This window comes from Apodemus sylvaticus, chromosome 20 (assembly GCF_947179515.1).
Source record: "Apodemus sylvaticus chromosome 20, mApoSyl1.1, whole genome shotgun sequence".
In the NCBI taxonomy this organism is placed as follows: Eukaryota; Metazoa; Chordata; class Mammalia; order Rodentia; family Muridae; genus Apodemus; species Apodemus sylvaticus.
In genome coordinates, this window is record NC_067491.1 from 17,827,992 (window position 1) to 17,844,264 (window position 16,273).

At 42.9% G+C, this 16,273-nt stretch overlaps 1 protein-coding gene across 2 annotated transcripts in view; it reads right to left on the reverse strand.

The window, feature by feature from the left end:
- Nucleotides 1-16,273, reverse strand: part of Ptprb (protein tyrosine phosphatase receptor type B) — a 113,455-nt gene that overhangs the window by 35,624 nt on the left and 61,558 nt on the right. For both annotated transcript variants that reach the window (XM_052165789.1, XM_052165790.1), the window contains 9 exons: nt 14,824-15,087; nt 14,014-14,277; nt 12,880-13,143; nt 12,377-12,646; nt 9,536-9,799; nt 6,719-6,982; nt 5,294-5,575; nt 2,644-2,922; nt 1,939-2,088 (listed from right to left, as the gene is read on the reverse strand). In XM_052165789.1, coding sequence (XP_052021749.1) covers nt 1,939-2,088; nt 2,644-2,922; nt 5,294-5,575; nt 6,719-6,982; nt 9,536-9,799; nt 12,377-12,646; nt 12,880-13,143; nt 14,014-14,277; nt 14,824-15,087 — 2,301 coding nt within the window. The remainder of the gene's footprint in view (nt 1-1,938; nt 2,089-2,643; nt 2,923-5,293; nt 5,576-6,718; nt 6,983-9,535; nt 9,800-12,376; nt 12,647-12,879; nt 13,144-14,013; nt 14,278-14,823; nt 15,088-16,273) is intronic.

Consider the following 16,273-nt stretch of genomic DNA (forward strand, 5'->3'; position numbering starts at 1 on the left):
AGTTTGGTGTAGTTAAGTCCCAGATGACAAATGACCTTCTACAGTAGGTTGGGTTTTGTTGTTAATTGACCTTTCTTGAAATGGCGATAGTATTTTGTTGGCAATAGGTGGAAATAAATATCGCGTTTAGGATGAGTGTATATGGATGGATTGCTATCACTGGATACCAAGGGATCATCATTCAATTCTGTGGATGCCAATAACAACAAAAAAAAACCTACCTGGCTATGGAGCACAGGGCCGGCTGCTCTGCCGGGGTGAGATTTTTTGGTTACTGCCCTAGATGCATGTGGAAACACACTATCTCCATTGCTGCTTAATTAAAGTCTATTCACGGCTCGCAAACTTATCTCCAATTCCAGGGTGTGAGGAAACTGTGGATGCACCATTGACCCTTGAAATTATTTAATTAATTATGCATAACCAATTTAGTACAACTAAATAGGATGTAAAACCATACAGACTGTTAAATACCCACTGAAACTAAAATGTCATTTAGTCTAGAAATTGTTCCAATGTTCGCCATGTTTAAAAATTCTGCTTTACCCACAAATGGCTCAAAATTTGTCAGAGATGCTTAGGGGGATTCATGAACATATAGCACCTTAAATCATCCTGAGAAATATAAGGAAGATGAAACAGACCGATATTCCTGTGCACGCTGGCTTCCCTTTTGGAGATTTAACACTTAAAACCTTAACAGCATGTACATGAATACATATAAGTCCAATCCAACACCCCATACAGGTGCTTTGGCAGAAGGTGTTGATAAAAAACCCTAAAGGTCACAATTCAGTTGTGTACAATGGTGTGACTGTTCTTGTATAGCATTTGTCCAGTCTGTGGAAATTGGGTCATCCCTGCACTTTCTACAAAACTACATAATGAAATATACTGTTAAAAATTAAAGAGTTGGGCATGGTAATTACGTGTCTGCAATCCCAACACTGTGGAGAAACTAAAGCAAGAGACTCATGAGTTTGAGGTTAGCCTGGGCTACAAAGTGAGGGTAACACCAGACCAAGCTACATAAAAAACAGACAAACAAAGCAACAACATCACCAATAACAACAACAACAACAGAAACAACACAAAAAATTCCTGTCACCCAAAACAAGCAACGGCAAGATCAAGCAAACAGAACTCAGAAAAACAACCTTTGTAAAGCAGTAGTACTTCAAATGAACATCTTCTCTCTCTTGTAAGCTTTTGGGAATTTTGGTGAATTGATGCATAGTTTGGGAGTATGTGTCTGTCAAGGGTATTTCATATAAAGTGAGATAAAAGATGTTGTGATATATTGCTACTTAATGGCAAATTGAAACAGAGAGAGAAAGAGAGGAGAGAGAGAGAGAGAGAGAGAGAGAGAGAGAGAGAGAGAGAGAGAGAGAGAACAAAATTGATGGGTAGCCAAGAGGATATTCATGTATTTCCAGCTGTGCTTAGGAAACATTAAGGGATCTAAAAATAAATGATCTTTACATTTTTCTTTTTAGCTAGGTCTTGCAAGATAGTATAGGATGGTCTTGAACTCACAATAGCCCTCTTATCTCAGATTCTTAAGCACAGGGGTTTGTAAGTATGGGCAATTCTGTTCAGCTCAATAGTTATTTTTATTATTGGTTTATTACTATTATTTGTTATTTTTGTTATTCTCCTTGCACTTATTCATTATGTCTAAAATTAACAGGGTTCATTGCCAAAGGAGCTTCCAGGATGTGTTGCTCTAGTAGAATATGAAAGCTCTACTAGTTATAGACTAACTAGATCAGGCAAGATGATACACTTGTAACTATCTCCCTGTATCCAGATGAAAAAGAACTGAGTATTTAAGAATTTAATTTTCTACTCTTCAAACTTTCTCATCGAAGGAGCCCTCTCATGACCTTTAAGAAGTCAGTTCTGTGTCTTGGAGTTCATTAACTCATCATTACTTACCGTCAGCCTCTCTCACCACCACGGCGAAGTATTTAACAGCTCCGTTGGTGTCGCTGAACCAGCTGCAGTTGACAGTAAAGTTGATGGAAGATTTGCTGATCAGTACGTCCTTTTCATTCACACGGATATGTGGAGGCGGTGGAGGAGGGCCTGGAAAAGGGGGTAAGGTGCCATGAAGGGTCATGGGGTGCTTTCTCCTCCCGAACAGGTCAGAGAGGTGAAGGTCTGTAGTCCTCTCGACCTCTGTGTGCTAGAGAATGTGTGATTACAACCTCCATGGAGAAATCCCCCTCCTCTCCTGAATGGAAGTAGGCATGGAAACAATTTGCCAGTGGCACATTAAGCATAATGAAAGAGGCGTCTCCCTTGCAGGATTTCCTCAAGTTGTAGCATCAAATTGGCTGAAAGTTCTACTAGTTATAGACTAACTAGATCAGGCAAGATGATGCACTTAAATCCCAACTCATTCCGGCACTTTAACATTGATGTGTTTGTTAATGCAAATCTTTACCCAGAGAAATGTCCCCATTTTCCTGGAGCCGTTTGATCCTCTTCTCCAAGTAATGACAGGACAGGCTTGTGTATGTGTAGTCTCATGAATGCAAGCAAATGGGATGTGAACAGAATTGGTGGAAATGACTGACAGATGTGAAGCCCTCTACCCCGTGTGGCAGGGGTCCCACGCACTCCTTTGGGAGCACTTACGGTCGATCATGGTGATGGTGCTGTCTTCCACCACCTCACTGGTCATGCCGGCAGACTGCACCTTGATGGACACCAGGTACCTCTTGTGAGGCACTAGCATCATGATGTTGAGCAGTGATTTTTCTTTCTCCAGCTTTCTGGAGAACTCGATTTCTTGGGTATCCATTTTCCGGCATTCAATGCTGTAGCCATCAAAGTCGGAGTCAGGTGGTATCCAAGAGCAGGCAATGGCCGTGGAGTTCTGGGGGCGGCAGTGCAGGTTTTGTATCTTGTCTGGCTCTGTGGGAGCAAGGGGGAAGAGACTTGATTCAGGCATGTGGAAGACGCTTCCTCCAGTGCCTTTGGGGACAACTGAGATGTAAACAGACAGTTCCCACAACTTGTTGAATTACTTTCTCGGGGAAAGACTGTTAAGGATTGTCATAGAAATTTTCTGGCTGTTAGATTGCACTTCGGGGGGAAAAAAAGAAAGTTTAGTCTGGGCTGTGGTGGTGCATGTCTTTAATCCTAGTGCTCAGGAGGCAGAAGTAAGAGGATCTGTGAGTTTGAAGCCAAGGCTACTGTCTTGAAAACCAACCAACCAACCGACCAACTGACCAACCAATCAACCGATCAACCAACCAATCAACCAAACAACCAAACAACTACACAAACAAACAAACAAACAACAAAACAAACGAAACCAACCAGCCAACCAACAAACAAAAAAACCATCCAATGTCAAAACTGGACCACTGAGATATTTCAACAGATAAAGGTACTTGCCACCAAGCCTAAAGGCTAGAGTTCAATCTCTGGAATCTACATGATTATGACTTCTGCAAGTTGTCCTCTGACCTCCCCATATTTGCGTGCCATGGTATGCACACACATGAACACTCTCGAGAGCACACACAAAAGTAAGTAGATAGATAACTAAATATAAAAGAAAGAGTTAAAAAACACAGCCAGAAAAATTAGCTAGGCAGTTCTAATGTGTGTAAGTGTGTAAGACCATGGTTTCTCTCTTCAACACTTTCAACCCAAAACAACACAACAATAAAAACCCTACGAAAAGTGAAAGTACTGTTTCTTTAGAAAATCACCAATGTGCTTTGAAAGACAAGCAGAAGTGGATGGACAGAAGGCAAAGCAAGCCCCCAGCCTGAAAGCAACGTCTTTACCAACACATTTGGATAAATAACTTTCCACTTGTATCTTAATCAGGGTTTCCATTACTGCACAAGCAAGAAGCAAGTTGGGGAGGAAAGGGTTTATTTAGCTTACACTTCCATACAGCTGTTCATCACCAAAGGAAGTCAGGACTGGAACTCAAGCAGGTCAGGAAGCAGGAGCTGATGCAGAGGCCATGGAGGGATGTTCCTTACTGGCTTGCTTCCCCTGGCTTGCTCAGCTTGCTCTCTTATAGAACCCAAGACTACCAGCCCAGGGATGGCACCACCCACAAGGGGCCCTCCCCCCATCCTTGATCACTAATTGAGAAAATGCCCCACAGCTGGATCTCATGGAGACACTTCCTAACTGAAGCTCCTATCTCTGTGATATCTCCAGCCTGTGTCAAGTTGACACACAAAGCTAGCCAGTACAACTTGCACATCAGAAAATCAAGAATCTCTCCTTCATGTAGTTGTGGTAGTGACAGGATGGGGGGGAACATGGATGGTCACCTGGAACACTGGCTTGCAGAGTCGTTACTAAATACATGTGAACTCTGCTGAAGAAGGAAGCATGCAGTGACCCATGATCCTCCATGTGCTAGCTTCCTTTGCCTTTCTCTGGTCTCTCCTACAGAAACCTAGATGGAACCTATCTGTGTATTCTTTGCTGTCTACTTGGAGTAACTTTCGAAAATGTGACTATGCCTGTGATGTCTCTGTAGCTTTGAGGCAGCCTGATTTTGAGTGAAGTCCCACACTGATAGCTCAGTAAATACGCCGTGTGGACTATTTCTATATGCCTCTTTTCAAGCCTGTGCTCTGTCCATCTCCCTGGTTGCCATATTTCTGTGGTCTCAGTGTTTTTTAAAAAACATTTTTTAAATATTCTTTTTTCCTTTTTAACAATTTGTTTATTGTATTATGTCAGTACGCTGTCACTGTCTTCAGATGCACCAGAAGAGGGCATTCCATACCATGACAGATGGTCATGAGCCACCATGTGGTTGCTGGGAATTGAACTCAGGACCAGCAATCAATGCTCTTAGCCACTGAACCATATCTCCAGCCCCCAGCTCTCAGTGTTTTATTTTCCCTACATATTCTCCATTTCTAGTTCCACCCTCTACCTGGTGAATTCTGCTTCTCTCTAGGTTTCAATGTAGATGTTTCTTCTTTCAGGAAGCCTCCTTGTTTTGGGTCCCATGCCTCTGACATGAATTCAGTGGCATTTACTTCTCTTTGAAACCCAAAATACAACTGTCAACAGTGCTGCTTTCCACCCAAGCCCCATGAGAACAGAGATCACCTTTTTTGCTGATTATTGTTGTTAGTGATTGCTGTTAGCTGAATGAATGAAAAGAATCAAAGGAGATGTGTAGCTGTATCCAAGTCCCACCATCTCAAATTAAATCATGCATTCAACCCAAACCCTGTTGGAATAATACAGTCCTCTCATCCCGTCTGAAAGCCAAGATAAGAGAAACAAGCCGTACTTGTCCTCACAGACCCAAAAATTGGTTTGCTGTAGGTTTTCCAGGAATCTCCGCTCACGGTCTTGACACTGAATTGGTAGGACCTCCCTGGGCGGAGCCCATGCACAATGCGTCCTTCTGATTTTCTGCTGCTGTAGGGGTTAACGACAGTAAGCACGTCTCCAGGGAGCCACTGCAGGTCAAAGTCATTGTAGTCTGTCCAGTCTGGGGGTCCCTTCCAGGTGATGGCCAAGGAGGTGTTCGAGACATCAGCGAATGACAAAAGACTGGGAGGACTTGGGGCTACACATAAAATAAAATGGAAAAAAAAACACACACACACAATCTGATTTGTGACATAACACAGGGTCAGAACATTGAGTGACATTAGATCTGCTTTAATGTATGGAGAGATAACGTGATAATGATAGATGTAAGCACTTTCTTTTATAGTAACTACCATGAATAAGGCACTATCTAACATTTTATATCTTACACTCTCATAAGCATAGTTTCTTTATGAGGGCTACTGTGCGTGATGAATGTGCCCCAGATGGGTTATATGTATAGGAAATTATTCCATCATTTTTGGAAACAGTAGGGCTGTGGTTCAGAACAATTCTGTCCAGTTTTAGATAATCTTATAGACTGGCTCCAAGGTGGGATATAGATATATCTGTGTGCATCCAAGATGTAACAGCATATAGGAGAGACTGGCCCATAGCAACACAATGATGGAGTGCAGCATTATCCTTATTTTTTTTTTCAGCTATGAAAACAGAGTCTGAGATGCACCATGATGTACCTTGCTTCGTGCACATGAAGGACAGTGCAGAACTAAGAACCTAGTGATTCTTACACAAAGCATATCTTGGTTTATCTTATCACTGTGTGTGTGTGTACATTATATGTGGGCATATGACCATCTGTGTGTGTGTGTGTGTCTGTGCATGTGTATGTGTATGCTTGAGAGACAGAGACAGAAACAGAGACAGAGACAGAAAGGGAGAAGGAAGGAGGTGGGGAGGAAAGAAGAGAGAGAGAGGGGGAAAGGGAGGGAGAGAGAGGGGGAGAGAGAGAGAGCGCACACAAGCTCATGTATATATCTCATGGGACATGGGTGAAAATCAGAGGACAACCTTGGGTATTAGTCTTTGCATTCTTCCTTGGTTGAGGCAAGGTTTCTTTTTTGTCTGCCCCCCATGTGTGCCAGGCTAGCTGGCTCACAAGCTTCCCATATCCCCAACTCCCATCATGCCTTAGTAGGTGACTAGCATTACAGACATGCTTCCATGATCCACTTTCTTTGGGTCCTGGGGATTTAAACGTAGCTCCTTATGCTCGAGCATCAAGTGTTTTATCCCCTGAACCATCTTATCATTAAGATCATAATTAAGATCTATCCTTAGAAGTCACTTTTCACCAGCACTCGACTGGGTTTCTTACCTGTCCTGCCCTCCCCTGTGACTTTACTGCTGAGGTCCCCACTGTGAGTCACCACATACAGGGTGTATTTCCTTCCAGGAATGAGGCCTTGAAAGCGCCACTCTGTCACATCCTTTTCTTTCCAATTCTCCTTCTTCGTGCCATTGGGATTGTAGAGAATCAGCTCATAGAAGTCAAAGTCCCCGGAGGCCGGACTCCAGCTGAACCAAAGGCTGTCTGTCATGTTCCGATTGGATCCTTTGAGATGGTTCACGGCAGCTGGGACTGAAAGGAGAGACACTCACGCTGAGAACAGGACGGGAACAAACCTATGTGACCCCTGGGTGAGAATGTGAGCTGATGGTTCAGACTGCTCATGTTGGGCAAACGTGGTCAGTGATGGATACAAACTAAAATGAGTCAAAGCTGGTGGCAATTCTTCATAATTCAATGTCCAGCAGTTCTCAATGCTAGGCAGCTGGGTTCCAGGTAGCTTCTAGAACACCCAGAAAAGGGTTTCAGCTTCTCTTAGCCTGACTGACCTCTCTGACAGCTACCATCCCATAGCCACCCTGAATCTCTTTACTTTCCCATTTACCTTTATGGCTTTAGTTATATCATTTCCTTTCTTGTCAGATTCTGTATGGGTATAACCTCAATGTAGCAGAAGAAGCACTCAGAGTCCTTTCTACTAGGATATAAATCAGTCACAACACTGCTGCATGTAGGTTTTAAAAAATGAACCACGGTAAATCTAGCTAATAGCTGGCATCTACAGTCTCACCTACCCCCATGGCCAGCCCCATCAGCTGTCTTGCCCTGGTTCCTGCAGCTAGCCTGCTGCCAAGCCTCTCTGGTCAAAAAACATGCTCCCAAGTGAATTCTCTGGTCTCTGCTTGCTATGCTGACAGAAATCAGTCTTTCCTGAAATGCTTGGAGTTGTCATTCAGCTTCCCTTAGTCCTATGAAATAATAACACTAGAGACTTATATCAGCCAGATTTATAATGGGAAATCTCCAACTACCAAATAAAAAAGAACACCAAGCTCAATTGATACAAATTCAAGCTGCACACCCAGATTGGGCAAATGCACCGTGCATTACTCTATTGCCCATCTAAGAAATCCCTCGCTACTTGTGGTTTGTCCAGGTCACCTGGGCCACACCTCCATCTTCATCTCCTCCTCCCTCCATTTTGTCTCTCCCTGGCCTCCGTCTCATCCGACCCTTCTCTTCTCCCCTTCTCTTCCTGTTCTGCCCAGAAGATCCCGCCTCCATATCTCTGCCCAGTGATTGGCTTCTTGTCGTCTTTATTAGACATTCCCCTACCCAACACTACCTGCTCCATAGGTATTTATTTAAGTTGGTATTCTTTGGATAATGAGGATTTGTTGGGGACTCTTTTTTACCCCCTCTCTAATAGGGGATCTTTCTATGTAGCTCAAATCCTTAAGCTCATTCTGTTCTCTCTGAAGCCTCTGGAGTGTTGGGGGTGAAGGTGGGTACCACTATGGATACACGCATCTCCCATTTTCTGTTTATTAATGATTCAAGTGCTCCTGGCCAAGCACAGTGGTAACAGTCGTAGGCAATGCTGCTCGTGGTCGGAGCTCGTCACGGCTCCTTTTCAGATCTTTTAGTGGCCAAGTGGGCGCTTTTCATCGAACATCCTTGGCGTACTTTCTTTACACTTCTATTCTCACCTTCTGGTCTCAGCTGAAATGCCCTCTGTTTAGAGTAATGCCCTGTTCTCTAAGCCACGGTCTGGACATGCTCATTTCATGGGATTTAAGGTGTTTCAAAGTCTTCTATCCCAACTGTGGTAGTTTAAATAGCCTTGACCCATAGGGAGTGGTACTGTTAAGAGGTGCAACCTTGTTAGGGGAAGTGTGTCACTGCAAGGGTGGGCTTTGAAGCTCCTCCCAGTGCGAAGAGTCAATCTTCTCCTGGCTGCCTTCTGATCAAGATGCCAGAACTCTCAGCTCCTCCTGCACCATGCCTGCCTGGACACTGCCATGCTTCTCTCCATGATGATAATGGACTAAACCACTGAACCTGTTAGCCAACCCCAAATGAATATTGTCCTCGTAAGAGTTGTTTTGGTCATGGTGTCTCTTAGCAATGGAAACCCTAAGACACCAACCCTCTTCTCTCCTCTATCATGCGGCTATCTGAGGCCGGGAGCTTATCTTTCTTGGTCATTTCGATTTCCCAGGAGTCATGTGCCTGGTACCTCAAAGCACTGAAAAGCCATTGTCAAATGATGAAGAAATTGGAAAAATTCAACTTATTTACAGCCCAAAGAGATTTCTGTATCCTGTTTTCCTGGGACTCTTGCTCCTTTTAGCTAGAGCTGTTTCTGACACACAATAGTCAGTGTGAACATGCATACATGCATTTTTGTGTATGTGTGTATGTGTGTGTTTGTGTGTGTGTGCACGCATGCGCATGTGTGTATGATTTGTAGATTTGTAGCTGATCTTCTGTGGACCTGCCCTGACCTCAATTTATTCCTTATAGGAAGGTGCTGGGCACACTTTGACTAGAGTCATGATGGTTTCCATCCTATTTTGAATACTTTGCTGCCAAGTAGAGGAATTGGGTTAAGTTTTCATGAACCCTACCAGATAACTAAATAGAGCCAAAGGAACAGAAGCTACTAAAATAAGAAGATATAACTCATACCAATCTGAGTTAGGGTCAAAGTTTCAAGGTCACATATTCATATAAAGTTCCACTCTGGACAGAATTGGGAAAGATGAACAACCAAGGCCGAGCCGGTGGATGGCATGAGCGACTCCTCCCTGCAATCCGTTACTGTCTGGGCCTGGGTCTTACCTGTTCTGCCGAAAATGAAGGACTCATTGGAAAGCTCCCCACTGTGAGTGACAATCACCATCTTGTACATTCGGCCTTGTAGCAAGTTCTGGAAAGAGAAGCTCTGGACTAGCGGGTCAACTTGAGCTCGTTCCTGAAGAGTTCTGTCTGGGTTGTACAGGAAGATGTTGTACCAGCTGAGTTCGCCCTCTGAGGCGGTCCAGCTGAAGGACAGGTGTCTACTGGAGTTCTCTGTAATCCTCAGATTGGTGACAGCTGCTGGGACTGAAAGAGTCAAGGACCAAGAGAAAGGGTCAGCATTTTGCCACGCCCCTGACACGTCCCAGGATCAATACTTTGGTGGACACATTCTACCCTAACCACATCATCCCTGCCTTTAAGATACGTTGACTTCCAATAGATGTAAACAACAGCCTCCTAGTATGGATTTCCCTATAAGAATTTAGTGACAGCCGTTTCCAGCTGGTGTTTTTACATGTCTGTGGCCCAGACAAATATTTATGTGCTTTTGGGAAGACTCGGGGCAGTGGTTCACAGCCTGTGCATTACCATTCACTACAGTTGCAAAATTACATTTATGAAGTAGCAGCGAATATATTTTTATGGTTGGGGGTCATCACAACATGAGGAACCATATTAAAGGATCACAGCATTAGGAAGGTTGGGAACTACTGCCTTAGGGTATCACAGCCAGATTTTATATTGTTAAATCATAGTCTCTGTGTACCATACTCCAGAACAAGGAACATGTGATTGAGAACAAAGAGCTATGCTCACAAATTTCACCGCTAGCAGCAGATCTATCTTTCAAAGGAGTGGAGTTTCATTAAGTTTAAGGCCTGTGAATCTGAAGACATGTATGGTAGCTGAGACGCTGTTCAACCCTGGTAGCAGCTGTGAGGTCAAGGTCAGGCCCTTACACTGAGTTCAGGACAAGCGTTATGCCCATTACTGGTGAGGGCTTCTGCTGCGAGATCCCTTTGTCATTGAACACCCATCAATAAATCTTACTCCCTGCCTGCCCACCACAAACAACAAAAACACAGAGCCCCAAAAGTAAAGAAACAGGACATTTGTAAATGACTGATGCTGAAATGCATAGTTTTAAAATGGCCACAAAAGAACAAGAAACAACAGCAGGAAATTATTATCACAGATACTTTTTAGATATAGATCTAAGACAGATACAAGATATGACCAGTTCTTCAGAGGGGGTTGGGTGTGGTTGGCTTTTGTGTGAGAGTTATTGTATGTTCAGTTTCTGTTCCCAGACAGGATTTTTTTTTTTTTACATAGCTCTGGCTAGCCAAGATTTAAGATATGACTTGATCTGTGCAACCAAGTATTTTTTTCTGATGCCAATTAAAGATCAAAAGGTCATCTCTGAGTGCCAACTGAGGGCTCATAGATGATTATTAGACTGCAGAGGGAAGAACGTATGGGCAGGGAAGAGCTAACTATGGTAGAAATTGGATTTAAGGAAACGAGAAAGAAAAATAACAGGAAAAAAGCCAAATCATTCTAAAAATGGCACAGATCAGGGTTTTGCATGGGAGTTTTGACCAGCATTTTCTCCAGATGGCTAGGAACGCTGAGTATTCTTTTCCACCATAAGTTTATTGGCCAAATGATTTCTATGAGAACTCTTTGCTGGGCGTGGTGCTACACACTTGACCTCTCTGCTCTTAGGAGCTGTGGTAAGAGGATTATTCCCCATGGTTTGAAGCCATTCTGGTCTACGTAAGTGGGGGCTCTTGGCTAGCCAGAGCTTTAGGAAGATGGAGAACCATTGCTCTAGATCTTAGTGGAAAGGTCTCTGTTTTCCTCTCATTCAGTATGATGTTGGCCAAGTGTTTCTTTTATACAGATTCTATTACATAGACCAATTTGTTCACTTTTTTTTAAATCATGAAGACATTTGAATGGTCCCAGATGCTTTTATTTTTTATCTTATGGAGACACTATACACAGATTTGCATCCAGGGGGCAAATCCTCTCAATTACAATGAATGGTCTTATATGCACACTGCTTGGTTAGAATTGCTAGTGTTCTGCTGAGAAGTTCCCCATCTATACTCATTAGGGATATTAGTCTATAATCTTCTCTTTTTATTGTATCCTTCCTTATCTGGTTTTGATAGGAGTGGCACAGTCTCAGGTCACTGGTCGTAGATAAGGAAGCATCAGAGAACTATAGAGACAGAAAACTTCAGCACTGGCTCCTCATTAGGTTGAGATAGGCCCTCTTATCACTGTCTAAGAGGTGGAGCGAGCGGTCACTGCTGTCTTGGGGCAGGACTTGAAGTCCTGGCACAAGAGTCCTCAAAAGTTGGAGGGAGCAGAAGATGAGAGAAACAGATATAGAGGTTGAAATGACATCATTGCTGGACCACACTATGAGCCAAGGGATGATAGAAAGACAAGGGGTGGATTTCTCCCTGAAGAACCTAGAAAATATGCTTACATATGTTGTAAAACATGTAGAATACGTTGTCAGGTGGTAATGCCTGACATCTTATTTTAGCTCCAGTGTCTGACTTTGAGGACTATATGCTAACACATCTGCACCGCTTCAAATGGTCAAGTCTGTAGCAAAGTCAGCTTCAGGTGTAGCCAAGTACTAGTGCCAATTTTAATGACGAATCAGAATTGGGAGTATTGTGTGCCAAAGCCTACGTGGGCTCACTGACCCACGTGGCAGTGTGATATCAGGATGAATTTGACTACTGCGTCAAGAGCTATGCATCTTCTCCAAGTATGGCCCCTCTCTCACCTTATCCAGTCTACACCATGGTAGACAAAGGAGCTAGCTGGTCCAAGATGGGAAGTGGGGTTACTTACCTGTTCGGCCTTCAGCCTGGCCTTCTTGACTAAAGAGGCCTCCGCTGACAGTCAGGATCTGTATCTTGTATTTCTTGCCTGGTGTTAGATCTTCAAATTTGTGCTGTTTTGCAGTCGCTGGCTCTGACGTGTTGCTCAAGAGAATTCCATTCTCATTTAGAAGCAGGATGTCGTATCTTTCTGCCACGCCAAGGGCTTTCTGCCAACTTACTGTTAAGGAGTTGCTGCTGTAGGCATTGTCTGCGACGACTCCCTGGACAGACGCTGGAACTTCAAAGAAACAAGAGAAGCAAGAACACTTAGACTTAGACACTTAGGGCAAAGTACTCAACTGAGGAAAAATTCTCTAAAATCAGTGCGCGACTACACTTTCCTTCCCTAAAGATACATACTTAGGTAGTTTAAAATTAGATTTTCATCCGTGAGCTAAGCCCATTTGCTGTTCCACTGCAGAGGGCTGTGGGATACGCTATCCTCTGGGTCTTCACCAGCTACATGCTTACCTGTCTGCCCGAGTGTATCTATCTGGTTCCTTAGGGATCCGCTGACAGAGACAATGGCGATCCTGTACTTGGCTCCAGCCTCTAGCCTGGGGAACGTGTGCTCTGAGACGTGCTTGGGGATAGTCTGAGAGTCGACCTTCTCATTCTGTCTGAATGCAGACACCTCATAGGAGTCAACATCTCCACCACCGGGGCTCCAGGTTACCACCAGCCTATCTGTGGCTCCGTTGGCAGAGACGTGAATATTTTTGACAGTGCTAGGAACTGAAAGAGAAAAGGAACGTAAAACCATCCATCACTTAAGACATGAACCTCGGGAATACTCAGCTAAAGTTTCTAAAGGTCAGCTGTGGGCGTGGCTCAGTGTTATAGCATTTGTTTATCATGCGAGACCTTGGCTTCTATCCCTAGTGCCTTCCAAGTCATGCTTTTTAACATTTTAACATTTACTGAAAGATTGCAGGTGAACAAAAAACTGTACATATGTGCCTATTTTCCCTGATTCTTCTACTCAAACAGAAGTTAAGGGGAGAATGATCAAGGCCAACAAAGGGAAATGAAAACAGTAGCCATATATGGTTAGCCATATATTGAGGGCTGGTTAGACCCTCACTATCCAAGCCTTGGTTTTCATATTTACTCACTATGTGATAATAGGGAAATTATTTAACCTCCATATATTTCTTCATAAGAAAAAAATACCAGTGGTTATGATAGGGTTGGGTAGTGGTTACGTAGGGTTGGGGAGCTGGGCAGAGATGCTTTGCTGTAGGGATGCCCCACCCCCCAAGAAGCTGCCAACTTGCATTATTATATAATTGCAACAGCTCCTAAAAGAATCCCAAAGAACTGAGTCCCCATGAGGACAGTTATGCATCAGATATTTAATAATGTCTATGTGTCCCAGAAGCCCCAGCTAGGCATATTCAGTGACATTCTCTGAAAGGTCCCTTGTCACCTCCATGCGCTTTTATTCATTCTTCCTTGACAAAGCCATTATCACGATCAAGACAACTTTCTGCTTCTTGAGATCGGTCTCTCATTTCTTCAAGTCTTAATGTAAACACTTGGACTCTCCAACATCGCAAGCGCATCACCGCGTGCCGTCGGACTCAAGAAAGCATGTCAACTTACCTGTGAGGCCTTCGATGAAGGCTGACTGTTGGACGTCACCACTGATGGTCAGGACGAGGATTTTATAATGGCGCCCCGGGGTGAGTGCAGTGAACTGATACTCAGTTGCCGTGTTCACGAGGTAAATAGGGGGGATGACTTTCATGTCGTTGAAGAGCAGCTGGACCTCGTACTGGTCAACATCCCCACTGGCTCGCAACCAAGTCACATGGAGTTCCTCAGTACTCCTGTTGAGAAGCGTGAGGTTCTTCACAGGCTCTGGGACTGGAGAGAGGATTGAGAAGATATTTCAGGAACAGGGCTGATCAAGTTTACCCACACGATCTATAAATCATGCTCAAGGGACTGAACACATCTCTCTCCCCCTGAAAAACCTTGAGTTACTTCGTGCATAATTAAACAAGAAAAATCGAAAGCAACTACTTAAATTGTGATTGTTTTTCCCTGACATAAATCTTACATGCTACATGTTGGGGGAATATAATTATAAAGTGAGTTATGACCTCAATCAGAAGATAAAACAAGATGTCTAGAGTTTTGTTGCCTTGACGCAAGACGTCAGAGAAGAAAAATGAAACGCTTGTTTTCCTTCCCCCCTCACTTACTTACTTTCATCCACCAATAAATGTTCTATAATTGCATGTCATTGCTCGGCTGAATGATGTAAGCCCCGGGTGAGAGTTACTGGGACTATAATTGACTAATCAGGAAACAGAGAAAACTCAGGGCTTGCATGTACGTACTCAATGGCCTTCAAGTCCAGTTACCCAGCTGTCCTTCACACCGCCCACCCCCCCACCCCCCACTTACTCGTTCTCCCCGTCCCTTGTTCACTGGCTTCATACTGTCCACTCTTTGTACTGACGGTGACACTGTATAGCCGTCCAGGGACGAGCTGAACAAATACACACTCATTTTCTGACTTGGGGATGCTTTTGGTTTGAATGAAGCTTTCTCTGTTTTTGATGGTGACTTCATAGTGGTCAAAGTCTCCAGTGGCATGCACCCAGGACACCTTTAAGTAGTCACTTCTGGCAGAGTTGCTAACACTGATTCCCTGGACCTTGTCAGGCACTGAAAAAAAAAACAAAAAAAACCAAGATTTAGTGACTTGGACTAAAGAAGAGCAGCTGGTCACAGATGACACAGATGCCCGAGACAATAAAACAAAGTCTCTAGTTTTTTTTTTTTTTTTTTTGTTTACACTAGTACTTTTATTAAGACAGGGTGTCTCAGCCCTGCCTGTGAGTCTCTAGTTTTTATCGCATGCATTTAAAAGATAAATCTCAGACCTATACACCAGAAAGGGGAAAGATGGGGAAAGATGTTACTTAAAATGATTTTTTGAAAAAAAAAAACACCGATGAATGTATTCTAATCTAATAAATGACAAACAGATGTATCTTATAAGATGGGACATTAACCATAATAATTAGCGCCTAATAGGAAAGATGATGTAGATATTAATGATCACAGCATACCTTGGTTACTCAAGTTATCAAGAAAAGTACAAAAAACCCCAAAGAAAAGTGGATAAAAGTAAACATATATGAGTGCATATATATACATTTGTGAGTATATATATAAACATGTAGACGTGCATATATAAGCATGTATGAGTAAATATACAAACATGTATATGTACATATGTAAACATGTATGAGTAAATATACAAACATGTATATGTACATACGTAAACATGTATGAGTAAATATACAAACATGTATAAATGCATTAAAAACATGTAGGAGTAAATATATAAACATGTATATGTGCATATAAAACATCTATGAGTAAATATACAAACATGTATAAGTGCATAGATAAACATGTATAAGTACATATATAAAGAGATGTTTTGAGTCACTAGCCACCAAGGAAACTTAGATTCAGACCCCAATGCAATGATATTCTGCATTTCTTTGGCAAAACAGAAAATAGACACAGCCAGCTATGAGAGGGGCTGTCTTTCATGTCCTTCCACAGAGGTCAGGTAAAGAACCGTTATCCTTACACAATGAGATATTACATACACTGTTCTCACTATTAACTTCTTATTAACTCAAAACACAAACATTTAGGTCTCTTGCTTTTAGTATCAAAATATAAACTGAATGAATCTAAGCAACATAATGACAATTTTAAAAATTCAAGTCTCTGAAAGATTATACACTTCTTACACGTATACAGTGCCTTCTTATGTTAAAACAACTGACAAATTTAAACCCTATTACGGTAGGACTATACACGTCGAGCAATG